The sequence below is a fragment of the Mangifera indica genome, chromosome 2 (genome assembly GCF_011075055.1).
Source record: "Mangifera indica cultivar Alphonso chromosome 2, CATAS_Mindica_2.1, whole genome shotgun sequence".
In the NCBI taxonomy this organism is placed as follows: Eukaryota; Viridiplantae; Streptophyta; class Magnoliopsida; order Sapindales; family Anacardiaceae; genus Mangifera; species Mangifera indica.
Window position 1 is genome coordinate 14,962,295 of NC_058138.1, and position 19,139 is coordinate 14,981,433.

At 33.9% G+C, this 19,139-nt stretch overlaps 3 protein-coding genes across 3 annotated transcripts; 1 reads left to right on the plus strand and 2 right to left on the minus strand.

Moving 5' to 3' along the window:
- Nucleotides 1–442: 442 nt before the first annotated feature.
- LOC123207906 (DNA damage-repair/toleration protein DRT100-like) lies at nt 443–9,806 on the minus strand. Its single transcript, XM_044625405.1, has 2 exons — nt 8,624–9,806; nt 443–568 (listed from the first exon to the last, which is right to left on the minus strand). Exon 1 carries the CDS (start codon nt 9,742–9,744, stop codon nt 8,644–8,646), a length of 1,101 nt encoding a protein of 366 aa, XP_044481340.1. The 5' UTR covers nt 9,745–9,806; the 3' UTR covers nt 443–568; nt 8,624–8,643.
- On the plus strand, nt 1,023–5,220 carry LOC123207901. The gene is made up of 12 exons (XM_044625393.1): nt 1,023–1,801; nt 1,897–2,099; nt 2,190–2,387; nt 2,501–2,572; nt 2,780–2,875; nt 3,011–3,090; nt 3,246–3,321; nt 3,395–3,605; nt 3,690–3,886; nt 3,973–4,075; nt 4,163–4,252; nt 4,332–5,220. Exons 1-12 carry the CDS (start codon nt 1,291–1,293, stop codon nt 5,057–5,059), a joined length of 2,565 nt encoding a protein of 854 aa, XP_044481328.1. The 5' UTR covers nt 1,023–1,290; the 3' UTR covers nt 5,060–5,220.
- A 2,568-nt stretch (nt 9,807–12,374) lies between the features above and the next one.
- LOC123207911 (protein FAR1-RELATED SEQUENCE 4-like) lies at nt 12,375–17,537 on the minus strand. The gene is given in 5 exon segments (XM_044625413.1): nt 12,375–12,725; nt 12,991–13,044; nt 13,158–14,539; nt 14,542–15,366; nt 17,246–17,537. Coding segments are annotated over 4 exon segments (2,250 nt in total). The 5' UTR covers nt 15,209–15,366; nt 17,246–17,537; the 3' UTR covers nt 12,375–12,578.
- Between the last annotated feature and the right edge of the window lie 1,602 nt (nt 17,538–19,139).

Below are 19,139 nucleotides of genomic sequence, written 5' to 3' on the forward strand. Positions count from 1 at the left end.
TTCATACAAAATTTTATATAAAAATAAGAATATATTATCATATAATTAATATTATTTTATTTTTAATTTTTAATTATTTAATTATATAATAATATAATAATATATTATTATTTATATATAAAATTATGTATAAAAATTATACATATAATACTATTTTTTTTACAAGATTGAAGGACTATTTTCTATCAAAGTTTTAGATAAATCTTTAAAATAAATATATAATAATTTTAAATTTTAAATATTTATTTATGAATTAATTTATGTTATAAAATAAAGTAAAATTATTATTATTTTAACGGGGGTCGCGTTATTGTTGTTTAGGTTCCCACAATTCATTGAAAAAATTTATTTTTCTCCAATCTTATAATTCGGATAGGGAAAAAGGTAAAATAACCATTTAAACCCAAAAGGTTTGGGCTAATGTATTTTAGGGCTTGCACGATTCATTAAAAAAATTTATTTTTCTCCAATCTTATAAGTAAACTGAAAGCAAAATAAATATATTAGTTGTTTACTGTTACAATGCAAAGCAGCAGCCTTACAGGCATTATATATTTCATAATCAAACCCGGAAAACCGAATCCCAGTTTAACTATAATAAATAAAATAAATGGGTATTGATGTGTATTGATCAAAACAATATATATTTAGTTAATTCATATATAAATATTTATACTCGCGAGTTTGACGAATTGAACAATCATAAAAGTTAAGTTGGAAAATATTTAATTTTTAAATTTAAATTCAATTTTAAGTTTATTTTAGTCAAAGTTATTTCAAACTCAATTTAAATTTAAATAAACACAGTCAAATCTATCCCTTTGTTGCTACATGTTGATACTGATCACCGGGCAAAATTTTCCGACCAAATAGGTTGATCCAGTCATAGTTCTTCATCAATGGTCAAATGGTCCTCAGTGACTCAAAAAATATTCTCTCATTTTCTGTAAATTCTAATTGACCCAGAAATCTCTAGTCATAATATAATCGAAAATTCCCGCTCTCTCAGTAAAACAAACCAGTAAATCAGAGGGAAACACTTATCTCTGATTCTTCGTTTTTTCCGTCCAGTAATCTCGCAGCTATCTTTATGCATATATTTATATACAGCTCCTTGGCGTACAGCTTTCAGTGTGCTTGAGCTTTAACTTTTTAAAGCTTCTTATGCAGCCATCCTTTGTTCTTTAAGTTTGTGTTCAGTGGGAATTTCTTTTCTTGATATTTTTTGGTTGAGTTTTGTTCTCGATCTGCTTGGAAACCTCTGCAGATATCCAAGCTCTGAACAAAAACATGGCGGGTTTCTGGTTATTTACCGTTTTGTTTATGTTTCTCTCTTGTGGTTTGGCTTCCGCTAAGATATGCACAAACGCTTTTCCTGAGAGTTCATCGCATTCTCTTAGATACGAACTCTTAACATCCAAAAATGAAACCTGGAAACAAGAGATTTTCTCGACTTACCATATGAAACCAGCTCATTATCATCCTTACGATTCTTCCAGGAAGCTGTTGAGTGAGGAAGATGATGACAACTGGGCATCATTAATGTACAAGAAACTTAAACTTCCGGGCACATTTCAATTTCCTGGAAAAAAATTTCTTACAGAAGTCTCATTGCATGACGTTAGACTGGATCCCTATTCATTGCATTGGATTGCACAGCAAACAAATTTGGAGTATCTGTTGTTGCTTGATGTTGATAGGTTAGTTTGGAGCTTCAGAAAAACTGCTTGTTTGCCTACACCTGGAAAGCCTTATGGAGGCTGGGAAGCACCAGATGTTGAGCTCCGGGGTCATTTTGTAGGTACAAGTTTTCTCTTGTGATTATCTTAAAGTTCTTGTTATATTTCGCGGGAATAATTATTTCTCATTTTCACGATTTTCTTTGGGATTTTGAAGGGCATTTTATGAGTGCTACTGCAAAAATGTGGGCAAGCACTCACAACGATACTCTCAGGGAAAAAATGTCAGCAGTGGTGTCCATATTATGTGAGTGTCAGAGAAAAATGGGAACTGGGTATCTTTCTGCTTTTCCAACCGAGCAATTTGATCGCGTTGAAGCTTTAATACCTGTTTGGGCTCCTTACTACACCATTCACAAGGTGAAAAGCCTACCTTGTTTTCCATAAAGGTAAATAGTGATGAAAATTTGTGAAATTTATAACTTGCTTTAAACTTGCATCCTTTGACAGATCCTGGCGGGTTTGTTAGATCAATTTACTTTTGCTGGAAATGATCAAGCTTTGAAAATGACCATACGGATGGCTGACTATTTCTACAATCGTGTTAAGAATGTCATAAAGAAGTACAGTATCGAAAGACACTTTCAGTCTCTTAATGAAGAATTTGGTGGCATGAATGATGTTCTTTACAGGTTGTTCAGCATCACGGTAGGTTTTAATCTGTTAGTAAATCCCCTGTAATTTAGAAAAGTAGCACCACAATTCTGAATTTTGTAAGGAATTTGATTTTCTTGACATGATTCTTATGTTACTATACCCAGAAAAATCCAAAGCACTTACTGTTGGCTCACCTCTTTGACAAACCATGCTTTTTGGGGTTGCTTGCTGTACAGGTGACTACAAACTTTTGGTTCTGATTTTATTAGACAACAGATCAAAGAGAATTTTGATGATATGTTGAGATCATAGTAGTATTGATTTCCGGTTCAGAATTGCAGGATACAGAATTTAGAGGATTTAGGTTATGTTGTAATAAGAGAAGTTTCATTTTTTAATTGCTGTTGAGGTCAATATATAAAAGTTCTTTCTTATGCCTGTAGGCTAATGACATTTCTGGTTTCCATAGCAACACTCATATCCCAATTGTTATTGGAGCACAAATGCGGTATGAAGTCACCGGTGATGAACTTTCCAAGGTAAATTGCTTACTAGGGACATTTTATATATGCCTAAATTGATATAATTTGGAGCTAGGAGAAAGTATATTGTGCTAAGTTATCAGAGTTATAAAAAAAAAAAAGATTTTTGATAATATAACAATGGTTTAACAGGCAATGGGGATATACTTCATGGACATTATCAACTCTTCTCTCAGTTATGCAACAGGAGGAACATCATCAGGAGAATTCTGGTACTGACTTTAGCCACCTTCAGTTAAAAATTTTCTTCATTCAGTAATAATTTAATCCCTGCCCCCCGCCTTAATTTCCTTGTGCCATTCTGAATTGACAATTACAATATTTACTTCATACATTATTCAACTTAATCCTTATCTGATTATTGAAGGAGCGATCCAAACAGAATGGCAACCACTTTAGACACAGAAACAGAAGAATCATGCACAACTTATAACATGTTGAAGGTAAGTTCATTTCTCACTTTTGCTACAGAATTAGCTTCACAATTCACTTTTTTTTCCTATTGCAATTTCGCAGGTTGCGCGCAACCTGTTTACATGGACAAAAGAAATGGCTTATGCAGATTATTATGAAGGCGCCCTGACAAATGGAGTCATGGGTATCCAACGAGGAAGAGAACCTGGAGTGATGATTTACATGCTTCCTCTCAATCGTGGAAATTCCAGGGCAGTGAGCTACCATGGATGGGGAACAAAGTTTGATTCTTTTTGGTGCTGTTATGGCACAGGTCTCTGATTTATTTCACATACCCAGCATTTCCCCTTGCAAAAACTTGAACTATTATTGAAAACCTGGTGATTATATCTTGCAGGGATTGAATCATTCTCTAAGTTGGGAGATTCCATATATTTTCAAGAGGAAGGAAAGGTTCCTGGCCTTTACATCATCCAGTTTATATCAAGCACAATCAATTGGCAACTTGGGCAGTTTACGCTCTATCAGAATGTTGATCCTTATGTTTCTTGGGATCCTTTCTTGAGATTGACACTGACAGTCACTTCGAGCAAGGTACTTGCGGTGTTTACGTTATCATGAATCACAACACATCTAGTAACTTGCTTTTCAGCCAAGTTTGATCTCCATAATGTTTGCAGGCATGTGACGAATCCTCCCTGATTTTGCGGATACCATCTTGGACACAGTCAAGTGGTTCTAAGACAAAATTGAATGGCCAGAAATTGCCTGTACCAGCTCCAGGTTTGAATAAGTTCAGCACATTTCTTATTTATTATCTCACCCGAGTTTAAAGTAGCAAGTTAGCATTGAATCACATTCTTGATGCAGGTAATTTTCTACATGTGACAAAAAAATGGAGCTCTGGTGACAAATTAACTCTTGAGCTACCCATCACTTTCAGGACCGAACCTATTAAAGGTAGTTAAGTTCATGAGTAGCATACAGAAGTTAATTTTTTTTTCTCTGACTAATTAATCAAAGTTGTTTTGTTGATCAGATGATCGGCTGGAATATGCTTCTCTACAGGCGATACATTTCGGTCCTTTTCTGCTTGCTGGTCACTCAAATGGGGACTGGGACATCAAGGCTGCTGCAGGGCGTCCTCCTTCTGAATGGCTAAGTCCAATTCCTGCCTCATACAATGATCAACTATTTACATTTTTCCATGGCTCTGGAGACTCAACTTTTGTAATAACAAACTCAAACCAATCAATAACAATGGGAAGACTCAATATATCTGGCACTGAGGCTGCTCTTCAAGCCACTTTCAGAATCATCCCCACTGATCCATCCACCAAATTCTCATGCATCAAAGACATCATCGGCAAATCCATCGTGCTAGAACCAATTGCTTTTCCAGGAATGCTTGTAGCTCATCTAGGAAAAGATAACATACTTGCTGTCCAGGATGCTTCCAGTGCTCAGTCCTCTACTTTCCATTTGGTTTCAGGATTAAATGGAAAGGACACAGTATCCTTGGAATCAGAAACTCATAAGGGTTGCTTTGTATATAGCTGCAGGAACTTGGAAATAAAGCTCAGCTGCAACTCTGGATCATCAGATGCCAAATTCAGCGATGCTGCTAGCTTTGTAACAGGGAAAGGACTGAGCCAATATCATCCTATTAGCTTTGTTGCCAAAGGAGTGAGGAGGAATTTCCTTCTGGAGCCGTTGTACAACTTTAGAGATGAGTATTATACAGTTTACTTCAACATGACAACTTGAGAAGTTAAATGTTTAGGAGTAGAGAGGCCAATAAATTATCATTGTTCTTTAATTTTCCCATTCCTTGTAAAATCGTGTGCATAATCAATAATGTGCTTCATGGTCTACCTTGATAATTTTCTAATGAATGTTGAAGTTGATCTAGATTAATTCTCTGTTAATTATGAAACACTAATTTTGGCAGTTTTATTTATTTATTTATTTTTTTTTTTTTTTTGTGTCCAACAAATGTATTCATTCAATCAACAACACTTCACACTTAACTAATACAGTAATTATATTTAAAAAAATATAATATGGGAACTACAAGAACTAGATTTTCTTCCCTTCGTGCTTGTTAGTTAAACAATCCCGAGTCTTAATTAGACTTATTGCTTGTGTTTCTCTTGGTGAGAAGTGGTGTTCAAACAAGCTTCCTCTAAATCTAAAGTTAGCATCACATACATTAAGATCAAAATCTAAATTTTGTCCGTGGACACTTGAGCTTTAAGGGCTTAAGGACTCTTCAGCAGAAGAAAATGGTAAATGGTTTGTCACAAGGATTGTTTGGTAAGGAAGCAACGAAGGGACTCGTTTCCAAAAAAGAGCACCTGCAGCTCTTCACAAATTCTTCAGTTGGTACATGTTGATATTTGAGGACCGATCACACCCATCTTTATACACAAAAAAGGTATTTGATTACTTTCAATGATTACTGTATTAGAAAAACATGGGTTTACTTTTTAGTAGAGAAATCAAAAGCCTTTGTTGTTTTCAAAAGTTTTAAGATATGTGTTGAGAAGAAAGTAAACTTGTCTATAGAGGCTTACATACTGATCGCAAAGGAGAATTTATATCATGAGAGTTCACCAATTTTTGTAACGTAAATGGTGTACGAAGGCAATTGACAGTTCCATACACACCATAATAAAGCAGAGCTGTGAAACAAAATAATAGAACCATTATGAATGTGGTCCGTCGCATGCTTTCAGACAAGAAGATTTTCAAAACTTTCTAGCCTTAAACAGTCAACTAGACAATGCATATCTTGAACAAAAGTCCGATAATGGTAGTGAGAAATAAGACCCTAGAAGAAGTTTGGAGTTAAGTCAAGCTTTCGGTTGAGTATTTTAGAGTTTTTGGACGTATCTCTCATGTTCATGTACTTGACGATAAAAGATCTAAGCTAGATGATAAGAGCTTGAGTTGTGTTCTATTGGGAGTTGGCGAGGAGTCGAAGGCTTATAAATTTTATGATCCAACTTCACAAAGGATCATAATAAGCAGGGATGTTGTATTCGAAGAAGACAAAAATTCGGATTGGGATAAGAAATATGAGAAGCCATTGTGTGCAATTTGGAATGGGGTGATCGTGAGGAGGAAGCAACTGAGTTTGATGAGAATGAAGAGGGGAGTGAATTTGATCTTGATGCTGATATAGAAGAATAAGTGGAGAATCTATCTTCTGATTCTTTGACCGACTATCCTTGCTCAAATGAAAGAAGGAACAAGGGAAGACACCACCAATTTGGATGAAAGACTATATTTAACAACAAAAGGACTTTTTGAGGAAGATAATGGAGCTTATTGGACCATGTTTGTAGCTGTTGATCCTATTCACCTGAGGATGTCATGAAAAGTAAGAAATGGAGGAAATTCATGGATGTGGAAATGGTAGCAATACAAAAGAATGACACATAGGAATTAACTAAATTACCTGAACAAGGATAGAAAGTTGGGGTGAAATGAGTTTTATAGGACTAAATTTAATGAAAATGGAGAAGTGGACAAATCTTATGCTAGGCTTGTAGTGAAGTGATATGCACAACAACATAGGCTAGACTATACATAAGTATTTGCACTCGCGGCACACAAAGAGACAATTTGTTTGATAGTAGTAGTTGTAGTTCAAACAGGATGTACTATCTATCAGTTAGACACAAAATTTATATTTTTACATGATAAGTTAAATGAAAATATTTTTATGAAGCAATCTTATAGTTATGTGTAAAAAGGACATAAAAGAAGGTTTAAAAATTAAAGAATACATTTAGTGGGCTTAAACAAGCATCATGTGTTTGATACAATCATATAAAAACCCAATTTATGACAGAAGGTTTTGAGAAATGTGAATATGAGCACACTTTATTCATCAATAAAATAAAAGAAGACAAAATTTTAATTGTAAGTTTGTATGTTAATGATCTCATTTTTAATAAAAATGATGATTTAAAAATTGTTATGAAGTATGAGTTCGACATGATAAATCTTGGTAAGATGAGGTATTTTCTCGATCTCAAAGTCTTGCAAAAATCAGATGGTGTTTTATTAATCAAAAGAAGTATGCATTGGAGGTGTTACAAATATTTGGATTAGACAAGTCAACTCTTATCAGTTGTGTTAGTAGCTTTACAATCAAATTTTTGAAGATCCCAATCCTGCATGATCATAGTAAACACATAGATATACGTTTCCATTTTCTTTGAGAGCTCACCTAGGCCAATACTGTGGCGTGGAGTCGGTGCATTGTGACACACAAGAAGAATTGGTTGATGCAATGACTAAACCACTCAAGCTGAATGTTTTCTTAAAGCTGCAAGGACTAATAGGAGCTTGCATAGAAATTGATATAAACGGAGTGCTTGTTTGTTACATTCAATTTAATTGAGGAATTTCATAGGAATTCTCTCGTTCCGAAAACTTACCATATCAGCCAAGTACTAAGATAAAATAAGAGGAATGTGGAACAAAATTGATTAGACCAAAAGCGGTGAAGCAAGACCATTGTTGGTGTAAATTAAAGAAGGAAGAATCAAACATTTATTCCTCTGTAGCCAAGCCAAGAATTTACTGCTTGTGCTTGCCACCGCTACTTAATAACATAATATTTCCACCGTCTTCAGACACTTGCTGCCCCACTGCAAGCTTCACGTGTGTTGTTTACAGCAGAGAGAGAGAGAGAGAGAGAGAGCTCACAATTCCATACGCGTTACCGACCACTGGACATTATCTAAAACAAAATATCCTTTTATACACAATTTTATATAAAAATAAGAATATATTATCATATAATTAATATTATTTTATTTTTAATTTTTAATTTTTAATTATATAATAATATATTATTATTTATATATAAAATTATGTATAAAAATTATACATATAATTCTATTTTTTTTACAAGATTGAAGGACTATTTTCTATCAAAGTTTTAGATAAATCTTTAAAATAAACATATAATAATTTAAATTTTAAATATTTATTTATGAATTAATTTCTGTTATAAAATAAAGTAAAATTATTATTATTTTAACGGGGGTCGGGTTATTGTTGTTTAGGGTTCCCACGATTCATTGAAAAAAATTATTTTTCTCCAATCTTATCATTCGGATAGGGAAAAAGGTAAAATAACCATTTAAACCCAAAAGGTTTGTGCTAGTGTATTTAGGGCTTGCACGATTCATTAAAAAAATTTATTTTTCTCCAATCTTATAAGTAAACTGAAAGCAAAATAAATATATTAGTTGTTTACCGTTACAATGCAAAGCAGCAGCCTTACAGGCATTATATATTTCATAATCAAACCCGGAAAACCGAATCCCAGTTTAACAAGCTTTAAGTGGCTTCCCACACAGACAATCGTTATAAGCAAATTGCGAACCCTCAAGATGATCGAACGGTGATCCCGGCGGTATCCTCCCACAAAGATGGTTGTGACTCAAATCCAAATGCCCGATATACGACGCCTGCGATATCGATTTCGGAATCGGCCCGCTCAGATAATTAAACGATAAATCAAGAACTGTAAAATAAGATCTCGGCCCGAAAACATCCGGTATTCTTCCTTCAAGCGAGTTCTTACTTACGTTTAAATTGCTAATACCTGAAGCCAACAAACTCGCTGGTAAGGCGCCCGAAAGTTTGTTGAAATCAAGATTTAGGGTCGCTAGAACAGCCATTTTGCCTAAAGAAGCCGGTATTTGCCCCGATATCTGGTTCATGGACAAATCCAAATCGGCGAGACGGTAAATTCTTGCAATGGATTCCGGGATCGTACCGGATATATGATTCCGAGACAACAAAGCTCGACTTAACATGGGAAGCCGACCGATATCTCGTGGAATCGGACCCGAAATTCGGTTGTTGCGTAAATCAAGATGCATTAAGCTAGAAAGATTAGTCAAAGATTCGGGGATTCTTCCAGTTACATAATTATCAGCAATATTAAAAACGGTAAGCCTATGAAGCCGTCCGATATCAGCCGGAATCTCACCCGATAACTTGTTTCCGATTAAATCGATAATGCGAAGAAACGGAATCGAAGTGACGCAACGAGGTATTTCGCCCGTGATTCCTTTCCAGTCAGCGATAGTCAAACTAGAAAGACGCTTCAGTTTACAGATCGCTGGTGATATGTAGCCAGTCATGTAGCCGGTTCGGTGAGCCCGTTCAAATATCGGGTCCTCCGACTCACCACGAAGGTTAATATCAGCAACCCGGTGAGATTCGGGGTCGCAACTGACGCCGTACCAGTTGCGGCAACAGTCGTTGCCCGTCCACGTGTTGAAGATGCCTAAATAAGGCTCCTTGAGGGCAGCTTTGAAAGCTAACAGAGCTGCCCGGTCTGACCGATGGCAGCCGTTGACGGCGGTAAAACAAACGGCGATAAAGAGTAAAAGCATAATGTACTGGGAGAGTGAAGCCATTGAGGTCGAGATTAATGGAAACGGTGAGTTTAAGAGTCAGGGACGTTGGGAGTAACTGAACTCTGAGCTCCAGCATGGAAGTGACCACGACCTTATTAAATAGTGGTGATATTTTTTGGGTGACAGTTTTGCCCCTAACGTGTATTTTAGTTGGTTCTTACTTCTTCTGCCACGTGTATATAATTTTATGAAAATACTTTTTTGACCATGATTTTACAATGATTACTTCTAATTTTACCATTATATATATATATATATAAAATCAAGGTTCCACAAATTTGATGGGTGGTTAAATCTAAATTTTTTTTCTAAATTTTTTAATATTTTACCATGGTAATTTAAAATTGAACATTACATAAATGTTGAATATTTTACTGCTAAATTATTTTTAAAAAAGGGTTTTAATATATAAAAAATGCCTTGTTTCTCCTTCAAATGCTAGTGCTCAGATATAAATAATCACATCGAGTAAATCAAATTCCAAATCTTTATTTCTTCCTTTGTATATAAAATTTTTTCTTTTTAAACCAAATTACATATGGATGGTAAAAAGAACAGTTACAAACAGTGAAACAGCTGGCTGAAGCTAATAATTGAAGAACAGATGAACATGGGGGAAGAGATAACCTTGAAACAAGTGTCACTTCATTTTATGACTGAAGCAGAAGCAGTGTTGCGTGGGGTGTTTCTCAACGTGGCAGTTTCAGCTCCATTATCATTCTGGATAATAACAACACCTCTACATTTTAATCGATCTCTGTTGAAAACACAGAATGACAGAAATATTGCAGTTCACTCTGGTAAAATTTACAGTCTTCCCAAACCTATCAAATTTCTCATAAAACTCTAGTTTCAAACTTGGGTTGAGATTGAATTGAGGAAGAATACTAAATATCGTTGTCCTTTGTCGATTGCTCCACGAGGATATGAATCTTTGTCTGCCGAAAGGGTATCACCAGTTCGGTACTTAGGAAGTAGTCAATTGTAATTAATTCAGATTGTGGCCGACGGAGTGATCTGGGCCGTCAGATTGGCTTGTATTCAACCGTAGAAGCTGCCCCAGAAAGATGACGATCATGCTTGTGGGTCATCAAATCACCCAAGTCGATCATGTTAGGACGTTTTGTCGTCTTTACATGTGGATTTCAAACAACCAAAAATTTTTCAGCACATCTTGAAGATGACATTTGCTGAATTATGACACAGTTAGGCTAAGGATCCTTGATCATTATTGAACTGATAATGTAAATATATTATTGAATGCTTTCATTAGACTGAATTCAAGTATAAAATAAAGAAAAAAGTTTATTTATGCGATTTGACGCATGCATCTCCAGTTATTTCGATCCAATTTTTTGTGGTTTTTGTATTAAGAAACCAGTAGAGAGAGAGAGAGAGAGAGAGAGAGAGAGAAGATGTCAAATGATGAGTTGATAATATGTCAGAATAAATTGTTAGGAAAAATAATTATTAGAATAAGATAATAAAATTTTTGATACGTAAGTGTAATAATTTAAACTTTGAGGAGAGTCATTGTTAATCTTAAAATATAAAAACCTTGGGTGATGGGGGTGAAAAGGTCATTTTTTAAAACTGACAGAAATATATATTAAGTTTACAAATATGAAGATTAAAATTCATATTATATAAAATTAATTAGTTTGTATTAAAGTCTAATTCACATATTTATGTACTACTCACTTACTTAAGTTTATTAGATATAAGAATTTTTTTTTTTTAGTTTTTAATAAAAACTAAAATAAAAATATTATTAATTTTTAAAATTAAGATGAAAGAAAAAAAATTTAATAAAATTTTTAAATAATAATATATACTGTAGATAATAATTACAAAACTTAATAGATGGATGTGTTTTTTTATTTTTAAAACTTAACCATGAAAATAATGCACTCAATTTTAGAACTTATCCACAGGATTATTTGAATAGCTAACAGATAAAATGAATAAACAAATATACATTACAAAAAAAAAAAAATAAATGATTTGTTTCTGTTAAGATTTTGCAAAAGGTGAGACAACAGAAGAAAATTATTTGATTTTCTTTTCTGGGGATCTGCCAATTAGCTGGCTATTAACTCTGTAATCATACTTAAAAAAAAAATTAAACATAAATCATGTCTTTTCTTTTGTTGCATGATTGGATTTAGAATAATCTGTCACGTGTAAGATGATGAACCGGATACTTGGGATGTTGCATGTGCTTCTTCCACAAAACATGCCCACTGAACATGCAGATACCCCTTGCCTTCACTTTTTCGGGTCTTATTTACTGGCTTTCACCTTAAAGTCCGGCAATGTTTGGTGCCCATTTAATATTAAACAGTGATTTGATGACCAGCTTGAGAAATTTGTGCAGGCAATCAAGAGCCTCTCAGGAATATTTAAGGGTTCGTTTGTGTGTGATTTTAGCAACCAAGGCTACAGAAGAAAGAGTTTGGAAGTTTCCAGGATATTCTTAATGGATTATACATAATTTATATGTCCTGAATTTCTGCAGGGATTTTCGAGCATTGTGACAAATAACCAAGTTAAATTATGGGTTTGTTGAGTATTTGAAAGATTAAAGATAAACTATTTAATGAAGAAATTGAGATGGTGCAGAGAGAATATGCAAATAATGTCACATCAATTACAGGGTTGTGTAATAACCCCACAATTTGAAGAGCTGGAATACATGGCCTTAGATAAATAACCGAAGATGAGGGTGAAAAACAGGCAAGAATTTCTTAAACTGCGAAATAGTACATTTAACTTCCTACAGACCTAAAACATTTCATGTCTACTCAATCTTTACAGAATAAACTAAACTTGAGTTACCGAGGGTGTCGATTATCTGGCAAATGTGTTGCTGTCAAATTGTGAAACTGTGTTGCGGGGACATTGTGAAACATTGAAGGTAACACTTGCAGTTGGGTTGGCACAAAATTATGCAACTGCGTTGGCCTCATGTCAGAAAGCTCCTGCAACAGCAAGTATGGAAGGGTATTAATGTTTAAAGAAATGCATATCATCAACAGTGAAGCTAAATTCTACAGAAGTGAAATTAAGGCACCTATATAACCAACAGGCCAATTAAGATGTCCAAAGTTCCGTTAGTACAAAAATCGACAGTAATATTAAGTTGCATGAGAGTACATTATCCTGAATTCAGCATCATGAAGTTTCATTAATCTATGCCAGGATAAGAGCTAATCTCTTAAATAAAGAACTGGGAGCATGACAAACCATTTGGTGACAGCCATCTTGAGTCTCAACATTCATATCGCTCGATTGAGTATTCTGCCACATAAATGAAGTAGACTGCAATTAGTTTTTGTACCCAATTTGTATATCGAAACATTTAAAGATTAATATGCTGGAGAAGCCAAAATATGAACATCTAACTCACTAACCTTTCCTTTTTTATTTGCATTACTTCCCTTTCCCTTTCCTGCCTCAGCTCTGCTAGGATTTCTGTTGGTATAGGTCACCGAAGGATTGGAAACCTTGTCTTTAGACATATTACCAAATTGATTCTCTTCCTCAGCATCACACAAAGCAAGAATATCTGAGGCAAGAGGTCTGATGTTGTTTTCCATTAAGTTATTCAGAGTTGCACATTGCTTGAGAGCTTCTTGTATGGCACCCAGTGCAATATTATAACTCTCTTGCGATAATGACCCTTCTTCACCCAATATTATAGCTCTTCGGCACAGATCATTATAACGGCGAACCTTGGATTGCACCTCATCTAATCTTTCACTGATAGCATGCTTACTCTTAGCTGCATTTGTCCACCGTTGCAATATATATTTAGATGGGATGCTGAAAACACCAGACATCTGCAGAACAACAATAGCATGTCTACAGAGATAGCCTTTATATTCAAATGAACGACATGAACAATATAGATCCGATTTGGATTGATTCCATTCCACCATATAGTTCTGATCATCTTCGATGTCCTTCACGCTATATGTTGTCACTGCATCAACTTCATTTTCTTTCTTAAGATGACAAGCAGCTGCTCCTAAAACCTCAACTTGAAATTTCTTGAAAATTTCATGTGTGTACACCAGGGACATCTGCTTTTCAAAAGGTGATGGAGATTTCAATTCAGGTGTTTCATGCCATGCATCAAAATCGGCTTTGGCTTCCTCCTCGTACCTATCCTCAATAATCACTCTGTACTGGTCGATGAACTCTCTCAATAACATTTCTCCATGCACATATTTGTCAAATTTAGAGTTTAAACTCTCCGAGCGTGAGATAGTAGACAATGCAGCAAAAGAAATACCTCTCATGAATGTAGGAACCCAATGTTTGCGATCTTCATAGAGCGACTGAATCCATGGCACTTCATTGAGGTGAAATTTGTCAACCAACTTCCACCACCTCTTTTCAAATTGTTCCTCAGTCCATGATCTGTTTATACACTTATCAAATTTTGCCATAAAACTATCATGCCATGGGCTTAGATACTCCAGATTCCCAGGAATCTTTTCCAACACATGCCATAGACAAAAGCAATGACGTGTGTCTGGAAATACTGCTGCAATAGCTGGTTTAATGGCATCATTTTGATCAGTGAGAATCACTTGGGGAGCTCGTTCTCCCATTGCTATATACCAAGTTTGCAATAACCAACCAAAGGTATAAGGAGTCATATCCGCAATCAATGCACAACCAAGTAATGTGGGTTGTATATGATGGTTAACTCCAACAAAAAGGACCAAAGGTATTTTATACTTATTTGTGACATATGTAGTGTCAAAAGAAACTACATCATTAAATTAGTATAATCTTCCATGCCTTTGGCATCAACCCAAAATACATTTCTTAACCGATGCTCTTCATTTAAATCAACTGCATAGAAGAATTTAGGATTTTCTTCTTGCATTTGCATAAAATATTCTAAAAGCACTTGAGCATCTCCTGGATCTAAAACCAAATTTCGTCCCTTATCATGTTGGTTTCTTACGTAACTCTCTAAGCAATCAACATTTTGATAAGCAGAAAAAAGTTTAGAAACTGGAGCTAGGTTCTTACGCCTTCTTATCCTAACATCATTCTTATGTGGATCAACATTTCTATGGCTTCGAAAAAAATGTGCCTGTGCTGGTAAAAGCTCATGATTGTGCTCCTTCATGAAGTTAAATATAAACCACTTTCCATTTGGCCTTCTCTTCACATGCATACTTGCCTTGCAACCGATTTTAGGAGATGGTCGTGGGTTAATGGCATCATCAGACTGTTGCTTGTTTCCAAATCTTATGCATGAAAACTTTGCATCTATGAATTCCTTTGATGCCCTAGAACGACGACTGCTCAATTTAGCGGTGCCAAACCCCATAGCCTTGGCATATTCTTTGTAATATGAATATGCAGCTTCATGTGATTCAAATTCCATATCATCACGAGGCTCTAAAAGAGAATTGCCCATGAAGTCAGTAGAACCCATCATGGTATTAGTTCTGTTCAGATCACTTCTAATCAAAATAAATTTTGGCACTTCTTTTCCCACATTTGTCTTCAGTCTTTCATGTGATCACAAAGGTGGTTGTTCAAAATCTTGTGGCGCTGGTTTAAACTTTTTACAAAATGATTCCATCATTAAGGTGCCTAAACAGACAAATGGCAATTAATATAGATCAACAATAATAAATAAACAATTTCTCTATTTGATCTCAAGATGCACTTGTAATAAAAGGGAAACGAATATATAAAAAGTGTAAGCAAAAATTGACCCCCAAATATGATTTAATGGTTGATCACATTAATCAATTGAATTCCAACATAGCTTCTTAATTACATAATTTTGTTGGAGATTATAAATAATCCCATTCAACATAATATAGATTTGGAATGGTTGAATGGATAAGATTCTGTCAGTTGGACAAAAAGCTAACAGCGTTTTAGCTATTAAATAAATGAGAAAAGAAAAACTGACCTAAAATGTAATAATATTTAAAATAGAAAAGGGTACTTAATGTCAGGAAAGAATTAGTAATTCAACCATTGAAACCATAGAAATCTAAAGGCCATTATCGAATGCTGCTCACTCAAACGCTATATTAAAAGCTACTACTTGAAAAACTTCAATAGAACACTTAAGTCTGTGGCAAAGAACACAAACTTCTGTTAAAACATAAATACAAAAATTCTTCAAGAACATCAACTAACAAAGCACAATGTACATCTATAAAATTTAGAAAAAATATATCCTCTTTGAAAGCCTAGACCTATAATTTATTGGTCTTCCGAAAAAAAAAAAAAAGCATTTTTCATCTAAGAAAAGAGTCTCTGGTAATATTAGTGTTAATGATCCAGTTTTTAATTTGCTTATTAAAGTGGAAAGTTTTTAATATATTATAATCTAATTGTTATTGAGGTTTATTAGGTTGTACATTGACTCTAAGTTGACTATTTAGCTATTGATTTCACATATCTGACACATAGTTTATTCCCAATACAAAAGAAGCATTTTCCCAAGTTTTCTAAGCATTATTCCATGTCTAAATATCAATTTAACCTATGGTTCCATTCCATCACACATACTAACGATGAATCCCCTATAACGTACACCAAATCTTGGCAGCAACTCCGATCTCACCCTCAACAAAGAATAAATACAAAGCAGCTTTCTTTCAATTATATCAAACATAAGTCAAATCAAGTATCCAGATGAGTATCACCAAATTACCACACCACATGCATAAATTTACGCAATAATGATGATAAGAGCCCATCCAGAACATTGTTATCTGTTTCATATTTTAATTTTCACAGCTTCAACTCTTAAGCCTAGTCTTTTGTTTCCCAAGTAGTTCCTAAAGACTATATGCCAACAACAACCTTGTCAACCCAATTCCAAGACATAAATTTATTCAACTACAAGTAGGCAACCTTCAACCATCCTCGACTGCATCAATCAGCAAAAACATCCTTTCATATCCACCCCTTTTAAATTCAGAAACAATGCAATTTACTATAGAACAAATACAGTCCACCATGTTTTACTAACATTTTTTGCAACAAACTCACTTTCCAAAGTCATAAAATCTATTGAGAAATCCACATTTTCAGCTTCAAAAATCTCTGGAAATCCGGGCACTTTGAGACTAATGAGCATCAAATCGGGCAAACAATGTATTGTTTATATTCCCTGTCAACTAAACACACATTTACATCAAAAGGAAAAAAATCAAAATTTTTGTCCTCTATTTAATTTTTAACCATTACCCACTTCTCAATCTGTCCCAAAATTGCCAAGGAAAAAACAAGCAATAAAATTCGCAATATCAATATTACCTAACAAAAAATTTTTTTTACATTAAAATAAACTAAACCCACAATTTGTCATCATAACTACATAAATTTGAATAATTTAAGCCTAATCAAACCATACTTAACGTAAATTAAAACAATATGAAAAGTGGCTAAAAATTTTTGGAAAGTTTCAAAAAGACACAAACAAACAATCTTAACAACGAAACTTTACCAGTAAACTGAGCGAAAAAAGAAAAACCAACGGGGACCCGATTGTGGGTTTTGGATTCTGAGCAGGAATTTGAACTTTGAAGAAAAAGTATTGAGTTCTGTTCAGGGTTTGAGTCCCGTGAAGAAGAGATTCTGGGGTTTGATCGGTTTCTTGGGCTCGCATCGTCGTAAGGTGAGAGCTACGCGTCATTTGGTAGTGACACGTGTTGGTTGGAGGGTACTTTAGGGATTCCAGAGTTGGAGAGAAGGGATAATTTAGTAAAACAATGAGAGTGAAATTGCAAGTACGCGAAGTTTATTTTCTGCCATTGAAATTTGTATTTGCAATTTCTCATGGTTTAGGAATTTTTAAATTTCTTTTCAAATTTATCTTTCTGCATAAAGCATTTTAAACTATTTTAAGAGATATTTTTAATAGTAAAAAATGAGATTTTATGTAAAAAAAGATATAAGTTTAAATCTTTCTTTGATAATATATCAAAATTAAATTTTTAATTTATATAATTGAGTGATTATAATATTTTTCACTGAACTTAAGATTTATCTTATTCAATAATTTGATTTGAATAAAATTTCTCTCTATCCAAAAAACAATGAAACACTATCAATATTTTTATCATAGCATAAATCATAGCCCACTTTCTTCTCGATTGAGCCCATAACAAGACATGGGCCGGGCCATATTGGGCTTGACCCAAATTGGCAAACGTAAATTTTTTGCTTTAAATTTACAACATTCTCAATTTTCATTGTTCCTTGTGTTCTAAGTTTTGAGGTGTCAATCTTCTTGTCATTTATGAGGAGAAGAGTTGAGTTAAGGTCAAGTAGATTCATTAAGAGATTCACAAATTCTTATGTTGATTAATCATGCAAAACTGGCTTTTACTATCTTGAGCTTCAGTCAAAATTTTCTCCCTTTTTTTCTTCCTATCATTAATTTTTAGGATATGTTTCCAAATATTTTTCTATGAATCAAGTAATGTTGTACATCTCACGTAGAATTTCAAATTTTCTAGTTTTAAATGTTCTATGTTCATTTTTTTTTTTATATAAATTTAGATATACAGATGATGTGTTATCATATAATTAAGTATTATTTTATATTTAGTTTAAGATCATTAATCACGTAATAACACATTATTTATGTACACAAATTATGTACGTATTGTTTTATTGATTTAAAATTATTCTTGTTTTATTGATTTAAAATCATAATACTATATGTTTGAGCACTTATTTCTTTTAGCTATACTCATGCTAACAAAGTCTTAATTTTCCTTTCATATGTGACATCTCAAACACAAGAGAAAAATGATGAAAAATTCATCTCAATAAAATATTTCACGTCGATTTCATTGATTCATATAATGGGTTCTCAATATATTTGAAAGAATTTATTATTTATTTATATTTCATTTCAATCTGGACAAATGCTAGAGAATTTTCATTTTTCTTAATCTAGCATAATTTTTTGGTGCTCGTGATCATCTTTAATGTGTGTGTGTGTGTGTGTGTGTGTGTATATATATATATAAACAAAGCTAACTCAGGGCTAACTCAATGGATCAGGAAAAACTTTTGCAATTCTGATTCAATGTAGAACTTCAGATGTAAGATTCAAGGTAAAATAAACGCCAAAGAACTAATTCCCACCCAAAGTTTGTTGATTTTTCAAGTTTTCACCATTTAATTATGAAAATCTCATTTACCTATTTATAGACAGTTAAAGTTAACGAAATTCTAACTTTTAAAAATTTTATCTCATTTTCTCTCATAAACCCTAAAAACTAACAATTCCCCTCCCCCCCCCCCCCCCCCCCCCCAAGTCTAAGAAAACAATATTTTTCCCCTTAGGGTTTAATTTTCAATTTTCGACAACATCTTCGACAACCTCT

What these genes read in the sequence shown, in the direction of transcription:
- LOC123207906 (XM_044625405.1), bottom strand. Translation starts at nt 9,744, where the DNA reads ATGGCTTCACTCTCCCAGTACATTATGCTTTTACTCTTTATCGCCGTT.
- LOC123207901 (XM_044625393.1), top strand. Translation starts at nt 1,291, where the DNA reads ATGGCGGGTTTCTGGTTATTTACCGTTTTGTTTATGTTTCTCTCTTGT. An exon ending in CTTACTACACCATTCACAAG is followed by an intron (nt 2,100 to 2,189) that starts GTGAAAAGCCTA and finishes ATCCTTTGACAG; the next exon opens with ATCCTGGCGGGTTTGTTAGA. An exon ending in ACAGGTTGTTCAGCATCACG is followed by an intron (nt 2,388 to 2,500) that starts GTAGGTTTTAAT and finishes TACTATACCCAG; the next exon opens with AAAAATCCAAAGCACTTACT.